Raw genomic sequence first — 12,981 nt, 5'->3', positions numbered from 1 at the left:
AACTCTTGTGCAATTGAATAAGCCTTGCAAAGCAAGCTGTTATGCAGAAGGAAGCAAGATATAGGGAGAAGGAAGCAGATGACAGCCAGTTGCTCGAGGACCTGATAGGAGCCCTCTGGGGGCCTGATTCGGCCCCTGAACTGCATGTTTGACACCTGTGGGCTAGATGGTCAGATGATGAGGAGGGCAGGAAGGATGTCAGTGCTCAGCTCTCATGACCCTTTTTTACATGCCCAGGGTAATGTCGATCGCCACTTTGGAGTCAGGAAGGAATTTTCCTCCAGGCCAAATTGGTCAGGGATCCTGGAGGAGTCTTGCCTTCCTCTGGGCATAGACCATGGGAGTGAGGGGACCAACTGGTGATAGTTGTGAATTTCATGCATTGTGCAGGGGGTTGGACTAGATGACCCTTGAGGTCTTTCCAGCTCTGTGTTTCTATGAATTGAAACTGCTGTACAACCTTCCTTTTAAAAACCTTGAAATCTAGGTTGGCGTGATATCCCATACCCTGATTCAGCTTACTGAAGGAAGGTCTAGAAATTGTTTTTTAAACAGAAATTAGCAACCTGGTCACTTGGTGGGTGGTATTAACAAATCCCTTATAATGATAGCTCTAGCCAGAAAAGAGAGAGGTTGACCTTCCAAAATTCTCTTTCTCCACCTCTCTGCCATAAAAAACAGAGTTTAAAATAATGTGCTTGTTTTTCATCTGCCAATAAGCTGACACAAACTAGTTCATAACCATGAATTTGTGCTTTGCCTGTTCACTCAAGTGATGGGCAGTATTTCTGGCTGCACAGATGGTGAGGCTAATGTTGGCTTCCAAGTTTGACATTTATGTTTGTTTACATGGTCATGCTATGATAGTTATCTGAAAAGGCCGAGGGAGAAAAAAATGTGAAGCTTGATCTGATTCTGAACATTCCTGAGCTCTTGTGGCCCTTGTCGAATTCACCTTTCAGGATGAGGTTCCTTCTTTAAGTAGCCAACTTTGCTTCCTGTTCAACAACAAAAACATGTTATTAAACTGGGAAAATTTGTGTATATTTTGTGTCTGCTATAGATACTTGTTCTATCTTTGTGTATGTTGTATTCCCCCAAGAGAAGACTTTGCCAGGGGTTGTTGACTCTTTTGAAGCAGATTATTTTAGCCATTGAATCATAACCATTGAATGATAGCCATTGAATCATGCTTGAATTTGAAAATGAACTAGAGACTGGCAAAATACAGACTAATAGGATCTCTGTGTTTGTCCTTGAAAGAGGTAGGCCATATTTAGCCACCTGTCTCTCTTTTGCCTTTGTTCTACTGTTGTTATATGAGATATATCAGGGCATAGTGTATAATGGCTTTTAAATAGTTAATATTGCTTGCCCAGTTGCCTTTATGTAGGCATTGTGGTATGGACTGAAAGGATAGCTCCAGGTTTTCTTCCTTGAACAACTTGGAATAAGTGAGTGATAGGGATGTGAGTGGTAAATAGTTTGGCTCAGGAAGCATGCTAATCTAGGGTGAAACGTGACAGTGACTATGCACTAAGACTAGTAAGTAGCCAGTGGTGAACTGATGAGATCTCTTTTCCACTGAGAGGATGAAAACTTTTTTTTAAAAAATCCTGGCACGCTGATTCAACTCAGTTTTAGTCACATTTCCTTTAATCTCTGCCTGTGAAATTAGCGCAGTTAGTTCTTAAGGTTGTAGCTGCTTTATGATGCTGCTCTGACATACACATTTGTGCTTTCCCCAGATTTTGAAAACAATGATAGCAGGAAGCAGTGTTCAGATATGACCAGGTGGGCAGGGTGGGGATGGGACAGGGAGAGAAAGGAAGAAATTTTTAACATTTTGGAGATAGTACATTGGAAGAGTCCTGTGTTATCTCAGTGACTAGTAAACTTAATGTAACATACACTTTTGTAATCTTCATTGAGCTATAATGTGCTCAAGCTTGTGCTGCAAAAGATTTGTTAGTCTTCAAGATTCCACAGGACCAGTGTTCTCTCTAAGCTGAGTTAGTGTGAACCAGCTCAGTTTTTTATTCTCTGGCTCACACATTTTTGTCTTAGCTCAAGAAAAATGGCCCCAGAGCAAACTAATTTATGCAGTAGCTCACAATTTTAATGCCAGTAGCTCACAAAGGAGAGTTTTTGCTTACAAGACCCTACAGCTTAGAGGGAGTATTGCACAGGACTCTTCTTTTGGTTTTTCCCAGAGACAAAGGTAATCTCAGCTCCAAAACTGTCTGCAGATCAAGGACATGACTCTCTTCTTTGCAGACATTTTTTGGCTGCAATCTCATAGTGGATGTTATTTCATCTTCTGTGGCAGCAAAGGACCCAGGGATCTCCCAGTAGTTGTCCTCAGCCACAGGGGTGCCTGAGGTTCATAAGAACACAAGAAGAACCCTGCTATATCAACCAGTGAGTGGTCCATCTAATCCAGCATCCTGTATCACACAATGGCCTTGGAGAGCTAGCAGACAAGTTATAGAGGCCAAAGCTTTCCCCCGATGATGCCTTCTTGCATTGTTATTCAGAGATTTATTGCTTCTAGATGTAGAGGTTCCTTTTAGTCACCATGGCAAGTAGCCATTGATGGATTTATCTTGTCTGGAGCCAGGGGTTTTTTTGAGCAGGAACACAGTTCTGGCTGGGTTGGCTTCAGGGGTGTGTGGCCTAATATGCAAATGAGTTTCTGCTGGTTGTTTCCTATTAAAACGTCCTTTGTGAATCAATGGCTATGTCAGGGGGGATGGCCTAATATTTAAATGAGTTCCTTCTGAGCTTTTTTCTACAAAAAGCCCTGGTGACATCAGAGGGTGTGACTAATATGCAAATGAGTTCCTTCTGGTTTTTTTTCTACAAAAAAGCCCCTGGGCAGGAGACATTTAGCAGAATTAGCACAACTCATTTGCATAACTCATTTGCATATGCCACACACCCCTGACATCACCAGAAGGTTTACTGAATTATATCGTCTCAGCATCTACCTTAAAATGTTTCTTGAATTATTATTGTCATAATAAACCTTACTCCCATCATACTTTTAAAAGTTCTTTCTCCTATGTGGTCACAGTGGCATGATGAAGATTTTCATCTGTCTACTTTATCTGTTTTGGTTATTTTCCCATTTTTGTGGGGAAAAATAATAGAAAGTTTGTCAAAACTTAAGAGTTCAGCAAAATTCTCACAAGGGGTTTGATCAACGGAGTCCAGAAGCATTTTTTTTTTGGGGGGGGGGGGTGTTACGAAAGAAAGAGCACAATAAAATGTAGAGGTTCTAGAGCTCCACTCCTGTGAGCTCTTGCCCCAAATAAGGCCTGGTGCTGGGCATCAACATCTGCGTTCTTCTCCTGGTCACTGAGGAGTTTTGTTTTGTTTATCATTTCCACTTTAAGGGGAAGGAAAGTGCTTCCCTTTCATTTGACAGTTTCCTTCAGTTTAATGGGTGTGGTGGACAGCTAGGACTTGCTCTCCCTTTCACTCACACTGCTAGGATTCCATGCAAGAGGGGATGTATATGTAGTCCTTTTTCTTCCTTTTGGAGGCTTTTCCCTTTTTGAGAAAGCCAATGAGACCAGGTTGTGCTTTTCTGCAGAAATCTTTTTCTTCTTCATAACCTCATTGTTCTGCATTCATTATCAGCCACTGATAAGTAAATGGAAATGCTGAATGTTGCTCTGCTGTCATTCTAAAAACAGAAGCCAAACAGAGGACCAACCAAACTGATACTATGTGGGCTTTTGAGCTCTCTGGAACTTTGCTATGGTTGGAAGGAAAGATGGCCTATAAATATTTTAAATAAAAACTATCAGGTGGGAGGTTAAAATAACAAAGCAATCTGTGTAGAATGACAGTTTACTGTAAATACTTAAAGTGGCATTGGATGAAGCTGATGATAGGCTGATGGCAGTGTCCAGTTTGCAAATATCTAAAACCCAGTGGTTGGTCAGATGTCTCTTTAAAAGACACTGGTCTGGGAAGAGGCTAGGAGCAGAAGAAAAACATGGAGGTGGTTATATTTACATTGGCTCTGCTTCAGAACTGTCTAAACAAGAAGTCATATACATTTGAGAATATGGTCATATACTAACTGTGATTAATGTAAATAAATTAAATTGTAGATGTGTAATTGTAGATGTGAAGTGACACTGCCTCTTTACCTGTGCCCCCAAATCTTGACTCTGTAAGAGCAACTTTAGGCTTTATGGTTAACTAGCCCTCTTTAGCTGTTATTCTCTTTAGTACTCCTGCTTTAAATTCAAGGTATTGTTCTTTCCCATAATCACTTCTTGTTTGTATGTGGAAGCTCTATGTTGTTTATGCTATTTAGATATTGCAAGGTTTTCTGAACCCTGTGACTTCTCTTGTGATGCAGGCTGTTCATCTAAATGATCCGCCTGGGCGTTTCTCTTATACAGTGCTGGTTCACTAATTTTGCAGCACTTTTTGAGATGGAAGGTCAAACCATAGGCTTTGTTTTACATTTGAAATTGATTTGGAAAGTAATGGAGGTGTTGCCTTGAGGCTTTACTTTAGTCTGACATAGCAACTAAACAGTACTGAGATTTTCATGGCTTGGTTATGCCTAAAGGTGGAATTGCTGTCTCCTGAATTACCTTGGTGCTTTTGTTTAAAGGTAAAGGTAGTTCCCTGTGCAAGCACCAATCATTTCCGACTCTGGGGTGACATCGCATCTCAACCTTTTTGTGGCAGACTTTTTACGGGGTGGTTTGCCATTGCTAGGCTTATGGTATAAGGAAAGTGGCTCACATACAGTGCCATCCTGAGCACTGTTACACCCTTCTAAATAATGGAAGTTGATGGACTTAAAAGGGTGTACTCTGTTTGGATTGTCCTAAGTGTCAGAAGTAAAGTGTCAAACTAGTGCATTCGGAAGACTGTATTAAAATGATCTATAAATGGTCAGTATAAAATAAACGGAAGATGTTTATTGGACTTGTTCTGTGGAAAAGAACCTGCCTACATTGATTTATTTGAAAGAAATATAGGGTTTGGGACAGATCCTGGTCCTGTGAATGTCTGGTATGCTAGATTTAGTGAGTATGCTGGTTGTATTATAAAGGCTGCATTCCTGTAGTTATTTCCACTATAGAATTGGGACTGTTGGCTTCAGTTCTACAGACAGAACACATTATCATAACAGAGGACCTTGGGATTCCTCATGTAATGCTAGCTCTGCTTCCTCTATCCCCTTTTTCCAGCTGGCATCATTATATTATGATGTGGCGAGTGCTGGAATCTAATAGAGAATACTGCTAAAAATACAGTAGGTGTGGGCTTCACCAAGCCATTGTTCCCCTTTGGATCATGAAGAATACAAGTTAGCATTAGATAGTACCTAAGGGTGTTCAAAGCACTTTGCATACATTATTTCATTATTATTCTTATCATCATTGTTTTGTTATGTTAGGGGAGTGTAATGCTAGTTATAATGGGATTGGGAGATCTCTGTGTGCTGTTCTTAGTTCCTTGGAGGTATGATAGGATAAAGATGTAATAGATTACTCTGGTCATCCTGATTGACCACTTGAATGATCTCTTAAATATACAAATGAGCAGTGGAAAGTAACCAGTGTACTAACTCTTTAAGGGCATGATCATCTTGGTCTTGCTTGTGGGACACTAATTCAGCACTGGGTTCCGCACAGATGATTCATGCAGGACATATAAGCAACCTGGCCCTTGCTGATATCATTCAGTCCATGCACCTTGATTGGGATGACTATGAGTGTGCAGTCTATGTGACTAGCTGGTTGCTGTCTGCCTTGTCTAAAATACTTCTTACACACCAGTTCTCATTTCTGTCCTTATTTTCTTTCTATGGGATAGAACACATAACTCATAATGAAATTTACATTACTATGTATTGCTTTTTTACCTGGAAGAAAGCCAGCTTTTGACAATAGAGGGATTAACACTATTTGCTGCCCTTCTTTCTTGACCAGTTGTATATTTTACCTATCCTGATTTTGTTTTAGGTGCCTCTTACTGAGCCTGTGGACCCCGTGGATTTGGAAGATTACCTTCTTACACATCCACTTGCAATGGATTCTGGTCCCTTGAGAGACTTGCTTGAATTTCCATCAGATGATATTGAAGTTATCTATACTCCCCGAGAATGCAGAACACTTGTGTCAGCTGTACCTGAAGAGAGGTAGGGAGTTTAAAAAGCCTGTCACTTTGATCCTGTATAAACTCTTGAGTATGCATGGCTAAGGAGATGACCCAAATGAAAGTATTGACAGAGCTAGACCTAGTTTTTCCTTCTAGGAGATACCTTTAAATCTGAGAGAGAAAGTCATCCTATCTACTCATCTTGAGAGAGAAAGTCATCCTATATCAGTATTCTTTGTTTAACCGGTTATTAAAATTGTGTAGCTGTGTTTTGTTTAAATAGTTATTAAAATTGGTTAGCTGTGTGTTGGGGTAGCACAATGCTTAAGGGAATGAGTTGTGATAGGAGAGGACTCTGGTTCTAATCTAAGCTCTCCCACAAAGTCACAAGGTGAGATTAGGCAAATTATTTTTTCTCTCCACTCACATCTTCAAAATGAAAACAATAATGCTTCCATAGCATATGTTATGTTATAAACATTGCAACAAAACCACGTATATGAAGTGCTTAACACAGAAAGTACCATATAAATACTTAGTTTATCTATCTGTGTATCTGATCAAGCACTCATTTTTGTTAATCCTACCTTAGGTGCTCCAGACAGTGTGCAAACAAATTTAAAGCAAATTTAACCAATGAGGAAATAGGGTGGGTTGGTCGGGGAGACAGAAATCTACCATTTTGGCTAAAACAGCTTGCATGGATAAATATGAAAAATATATATTAAACAGATAAATTGTACAAGCATTCTTCATACGTTATAATGAATGGGCCCCCTTTCCTTTTATATAACTTTGAATTAGGATTGCCAGGTTTTACCATAGAATTTCCAATTATTCTTAAAGAGACATGACTTCACTTCATTTTCTCTGGAAGTGACCATCTCATTACTGGTAGTGATTTTTTTTTAATTAAATTCTGCTGCTGGCTTCTGGAATACTTGCAGGCAAGGCCTGCTGGGGGGAGCAGGAGATCTGTCTCTGAACGCATTCCCTTCTTTTTTTCTTCTAAACAAAGGACTGCCATTCATTCTTATAGGAAAGGTAAAGCATTGCATTTGGCAATGGGTGATAAGGAGAGAGATATAGTTGGGAAATGTCATAAAATATTGGATAGGGAAGAGGAAAAAGAGCCATAGTTGCAGGAAAGCCAGAGCTAAGGGGTGGGGGCACAAAAGAGAACAAGAGAAATATTGGTTGATGTACAAAAGAGAGAAGAAAAAAAAACATGGAGGGAAAGGCAGAGGAATAGGAGAATTGAGTGAATGGGTGTAGCTTTCCCTCTTTTCAGGGAAATGTCACAAGCTTTTTGCTGTATTCATAAAATCACAGTTTTAGAAGCCCCATGTAGCCTGTGAACACTTCAAATACGGCTGGTGGATTTCAGGAACAAATTTTATTTCTTTCAGCCTTCCCCACTCACAGCTATACCCTGGGAAAGTTTTTGAAAGAAAGGGAAACTACGTAAGAAACAGAGTTGACAAGAACTGGCATCACTAGTCTGTGATGGATTTGAGGGAAGGGCATTGCTCTCCTTGAAACTACGAGCTAAGCTCCAGATGGGAGCCTCTGCTTTTTCCTGTCACCCAATCAATTTGCTGTTCTTTGTTTCTTTACTCAGCTTAGCCTATAGTTTCAAGAGGAGCATCTTCTGTGGCATAAAGGTAAAAAAAGCATCAGGGGAGGGACACTTGCAGAAAAAGAACAGCAAGGGCTATGAAGGCAAGCATTTGAGGGGAAGCAGTGACTTGCTTTGGTCAACTAGGGTAGGTAACTTTCACCTCTGGGCCACCAGCCTTCAGGAGCCTTCTTACATGATTGCCGGTGGTATCCTAAACTTACACCCTTCTACACCAGTTGACCAATGGACTTTAAAAAGTGTGACTTGGTTTTGGTTTCCACTATCTTTTAGTCTATCAGACATTGTACAGTGACACGATACCACAGCAGTGCCCTCAGTATTCAGGTACTGTTGAATCTGGCCAAATTCAGTCACTTTGACTGTTGAATCTGGCCAAATTCAGTTTGTTTCCCGTAATTATTGTAATTGTTAAGGTACATACCGTCATGTGGAAGGAAGTTAATTTCTCCCTTGTGTGCTTTAACGATCTATGAATCAGAGTAAGGAGCGACTGGGAACATATTTGAGTTTGTATAATGCAAGCTGTTTTTATTAGTATAATATAAAAACATAGTTCAGTCTAGCAGCTTGAAGATTAAAAAATAGATTTTTTGTGGTTTGAAAAAAGTGTTCTGTATATATTTTTTCACCATAGTGAAATGGACCCTCATGTCAGGGATTGTGTAAGAAAATACACAGAAGATTGGGCCATTGTAAACAGAAAGTAAGTTGCATGTTTCTGTATTTGAGAGGAAATAAACCCATGAGATGAGCTGGGGGGGGGGGGCAGCATTTTCAGAGGATGAATGCAGTAATATTTAGAAGAATTGTGTTATTATTACTATATTGTTTTATCACTGAACATTGTATTGTAAACTCTGCCATTGAGGATAACTTTTGAGAAGAGGAGGCTAACCTCTTTAAAGTTTCCACACCTCACTTTTTGGTAGGAAGCAGTTTAGGTGGATGGACTTGCCTTATACAGATAAGAAATGTCACATACACTTTAAGTAGTTCATTGTCTGTAATTAAAATGACACATATGGTCTGGGTGTGTATAACAGAGATACTGCAGTCCTGCATCTTAAAGGCAGGCAGTACCTATGCAAAGGTTTATAAAACAAGGCAAAAAGAGAGGCAGAGAAAAAAATGCCAAAAATGTGTAAAATATTTTCAAAAATAATGCATGAAAGACTTGAAAAAAGAATCTTCTCTTTCTGAAGACTCAGGAGTTTCAATTTCAATTTGACTTTGAGAGTCAACTTTCCCTTTGTCAGATGAGGTACTGCTGGACTGAAATCCAGCTTTTCTGCTATAGACCAAGGCAACTATCATCAGGCAGTGTTTGCCAACCCTTTCTGAGCTGTCGCATTCAGCGGTCTAGTGTCATATTCAGTGTCATATTTATTTTCAGTGTGATAGAAAAGCACTCTGAGATTTCCGAAGACTTCTTCATTAGTAGTTCAAGTGAACTACACTCTTTATAGTTTAAATAAAAGCAAAAAGAGGGCAGGGAGGGAGTTGCTGCATGTCAACTACCATTTAAGATCATTTGCCAAGGGAATATAGTTATAGTGCCACTTTTCTGGGAGTAAACTCCACTGAGAAGGCTTCAGTAGGATTCTGAACAGACCTGTTTAGGAATACTCTTATGTGAAAGAGGCAGTAGTAACAACTGGTTTGGACAACAGTGAATATTGGGACGATCACACCATGGTGGGCATACTGAATAAAGTGCTACTGAAACATGAAAATGTATTTTGGAGTATATAATTCTTCTTCCTTTAATTCTTCTTCCTATTAAATGTTGTTACATAGCAGAGATCTGGACACCACTTCTATTTTATCCTCAGGGGTCACATTGAGGTAAATCCTATGAATCACTAGTGTCTTCAGTTTTTGGAGGCTAATTTTTCCTTCCCTCTCTCCCAGCATCCCAATGTGGTCTCTGAAAAGTGAATGCTGTGGACAAAATGTCACAGAGCACATACAGTGTGACATAGAGGGGCTGCAGTGAGGAGGAGGAATCTACTAGCTCTGTTAGCACAAGAAAGAGTGTGTCGATTTTATATGGTTAAAATTGTGCATTTTGACATGCATGCTTAGATAAATGTCTTAAAGAAGACATGTGAAAGACTGGTGTAGTGCTTTGAAGTTGTGATCTCCAAAACACTACAGCATCCTGCCAGGAGGTTTCTTTTACTTGTACAAAGGACCCAGTATCTTCTTTAAGATTTTTTTTTGGGGGGGAGGGGAGATGTAGAAATCCTTGCTGGTTCTCATGTCTTTCTTGAGAGTAATATGTGTGTATTTATTCAACTTAAAAACTTTCTAATTGAAGATGTTAATATGCTGTAGTAGCTTGTTAGCGAGACGCACAAGGCAAGATCCAGAGGTGCATATGGACAGAATCCTCATATTCTTTTCACTGAAGAGCTCTTCTATGCAATCATTGGAATTTCTTATTTTCACATGTAAATAATTGGGTTCTAGTAGAATACTGTGTATATGCAGAATTCTACATATTAATTAAAACCTCTAGGTTGTAGTCACAGAATATCAAAAAGGCCTAAATATTAATTAGATACGATTTTATTTATAATATTAAGACATGATCTGGCAAGCAGCAGTTGTCAGATTTCTTACTTATTGGAAATTTCTAGTAGATTAATGATTCAAAGTAGACAATTTAGTGAGACTAAATTATACTATATCCAGTGAAATTATTATACACTTCAGGTATCTGAGTGATGATCAATTAAGTGGTTACACTTGAGGGTATCTTTGCTTATGTGGAGTCTGGCTAACACTGCAGCATCTGTATATTTTAAAAGAGGGAAAGGTGATAGCCTTAATAGTCAACTTACACTATTATCTAAGTAAACTCTACCATGATCTATTACACTTATTTCCAATTAAAGAAGCTAAGGGCTATAGTTTAGGAGCCAAAATTGCAATTGCTGTTTCATTCAGTGAATCAGAACATTAAGATTATGATGTTCAGAGTAATTAACATTTTAGTGAGTCGCTTAAGCTTTCAATTATTAATATTTTGGCTTATTTTTCTGAGGGGATATTGCCTTACTATATTTTGTTTTGAATAGGTATCACAAACTGGGAACAGGATTTAATCCCAACACATTAGATAAGCAGAAGGAGAGACAGAAAGGACTACCAAAGCAGATCTTTGAGTCTGATGAGGCTCCAGATGGCAGTGGTTATCAGGATGAACAAGTAAGATTCCTTATGAGGCTGCTGGTCTAAGTTTGCTTTGTTAAATACAGAGAAAGCTATCATTTTATCACATTTAATTTCCTCAATTTCAGGATGATCTTAAACGACGATCCATGTCGATAGATGATACACCACGTGGCAGCTGGGCTTGCAGTATTTTTGATCTGAAAAATTCCCTTCCAGATGCACTGCTGCCAAATCTTTTGGATCGAACTCCAAATGAAGAAATTGACCATCAAAATGATGATCAGAGGAAATCCAACAGACACAAGGAACTTTTTGGCTTGCATCCAGCCCCAGAAGAGGTATGGTTAAAATACGGTACTTGAGAGATCTTCAGACTAGCCTGTCTTTTGATCACCAGCATACACATACACACTCACCTTGCACTCTTTGACATTGATACTTTTGTAGTAAGTTACTGGGCAAGTGGTACTTTACAGTTCAAGAATGTGATGCTGTGGAGATCTTACCCTCATCCCTCTCTCATGCACAAGATTTTCCTATTCTTTCTTATTGCTGGATGAGCACCCCCTATATCTATTTCCTTCTTATCTGTTTGTTTATGGCTGTTCCACTCAGTCACTTTATTATATATATTTTGGTGCCAGCCCAGCCCAGGGAACTGAGGAAAGAGACAAAATCACCTTCTTATCTTCTACTTCTGAAATGGCATATGAGAGGCTTGGGAAAGCTTGAAAGAGACAAAATGTTTAATTTAGAGGAGAAAAGATCAGGTGGAATCAGGAATGTATGAGGAGAACAAATGAGAAAACTGAGGTAACTTTATTAGGGTTTGTAGAATCTTTCGGGCTCAAGTGCCGTGTTCTACTGGAGAAAGTTTTTCTTCCAGACGTTTCGTTCTCGGCTGAGAACATCCTCAGTGGCGTTGCAGGTAACTTTGTAGTCACACTATCTGATTTGTTGCTAACAAGTAAGTGCTTCTGCCATTCAATAAGTTTTCTGATAGTCTTTTAAAATTTTGAGGATACTTTCTTTTCAGTTTCTGCTTTAACACTCAAGGATAAGTTTCTGAGTTTCACTGACCAAGTTTAGAAGGCAGGAACACATGACACAGTTCCTCAAATCTTTCTTGGTACACAGACCAGGGATCACTCCTCTCTTAAGAGCTATCTCCCTTTTCACTGGGCAGGGATTACTTCTTTTTACTAGAAACAATTTCCCTTTTGGGCTTGAATTGGGATCCTCTCTGATCCTCACTCCTTTTGCCTCTTTCCCAGTCCATTGTCAGTGCTGTCAGTTCTCAACTGTCGTTTCTTAACTGACTCTCCATAGAATTCCATTTGAACAACCTGTCACTCAAAGGTTCTCAGATTCTTTGAGGCATTGATCCTTGGTAGTCTGTCACAGATACTTTAAATATTAAGGTAGTATAAACAGAAAAGGAATACTCTACCAAGATCTTTGGTTTTTGAGCCTTTAAGTTGCCCACATTCTCAGACCCTTCTTCACAGCCATAAGGACTTGAAAGCTTTTATGACAGCTAAAATTTCTAACCAGTGAATTGTGCCAGGTTTTGTGGGAAATAAAGACAGAAGTCAATCTAGCTAAAGGTTTAAAGTTTAAAGCAGGCATACAGTTATGGCTACTATACTAAGAACACTTCCCTGGGAATAAGCCCTATTGAATACAATAGAACATATTTTTCAGGAGACCTTTTTAGGATTACTCCCTGTGGTACACTATTATTGTTTTATTTCCATGTGATTATTGCTAAAATTGACTAAAGTAGTATATGATTAAAGCACAAATATTGGCATTTGCGCATTAGTTTTCAAGGCCTTCAGTCTTGAGGTAGGGAAGAATATAAATCTGCTAAATAAAATAAGTAAATATTATGTAGCCACCCTGAATTAAATCTCTTTACTATGATTTATAGTTGCAACAAATGCCTTACACCCTGATCAAATTGTTCCAGTGTCTTGGGGGGATAGTTTTCCCCTACTTCAGTCATTTAGTAACATGTT

At 39.1% G+C, this 12,981-nt stretch overlaps 1 protein-coding gene across 8 annotated transcripts in view; it reads left to right on the top strand.

Moving 5' to 3' along the window:
- DOCK7 (dedicator of cytokinesis 7) overlaps window positions 1–12,981 on the top strand; it is a 256,466-nt gene that overhangs the window by 48,437 nt on the left and 195,048 nt on the right. For all 8 annotated transcript variants that reach the window (XM_060231922.1, XM_060231930.1, XM_060231929.1 and 5 more), the window contains exons 3-6: window positions 6,003–6,178; window positions 8,415–8,483; window positions 10,864–10,993; window positions 11,086–11,298. In XM_060231922.1, coding sequence (XP_060087905.1) covers window positions 6,003–6,178; window positions 8,415–8,483; window positions 10,864–10,993; window positions 11,086–11,298 — 588 coding nt within the window. The remainder of the gene's footprint in view (window positions 1–6,002; window positions 6,179–8,414; window positions 8,484–10,863; window positions 10,994–11,085; window positions 11,299–12,981) is intronic.

The sequence above is a fragment of the Heteronotia binoei genome, chromosome 2 (assembly GCF_032191835.1).
Source record: "Heteronotia binoei isolate CCM8104 ecotype False Entrance Well chromosome 2, APGP_CSIRO_Hbin_v1, whole genome shotgun sequence".
Lineage (NCBI taxonomy): Eukaryota > Metazoa > Chordata > Lepidosauria > Squamata > Gekkonidae > Heteronotia > Heteronotia binoei.
This window is presented reverse-complemented; position numbering and strand designations above follow the sequence as displayed.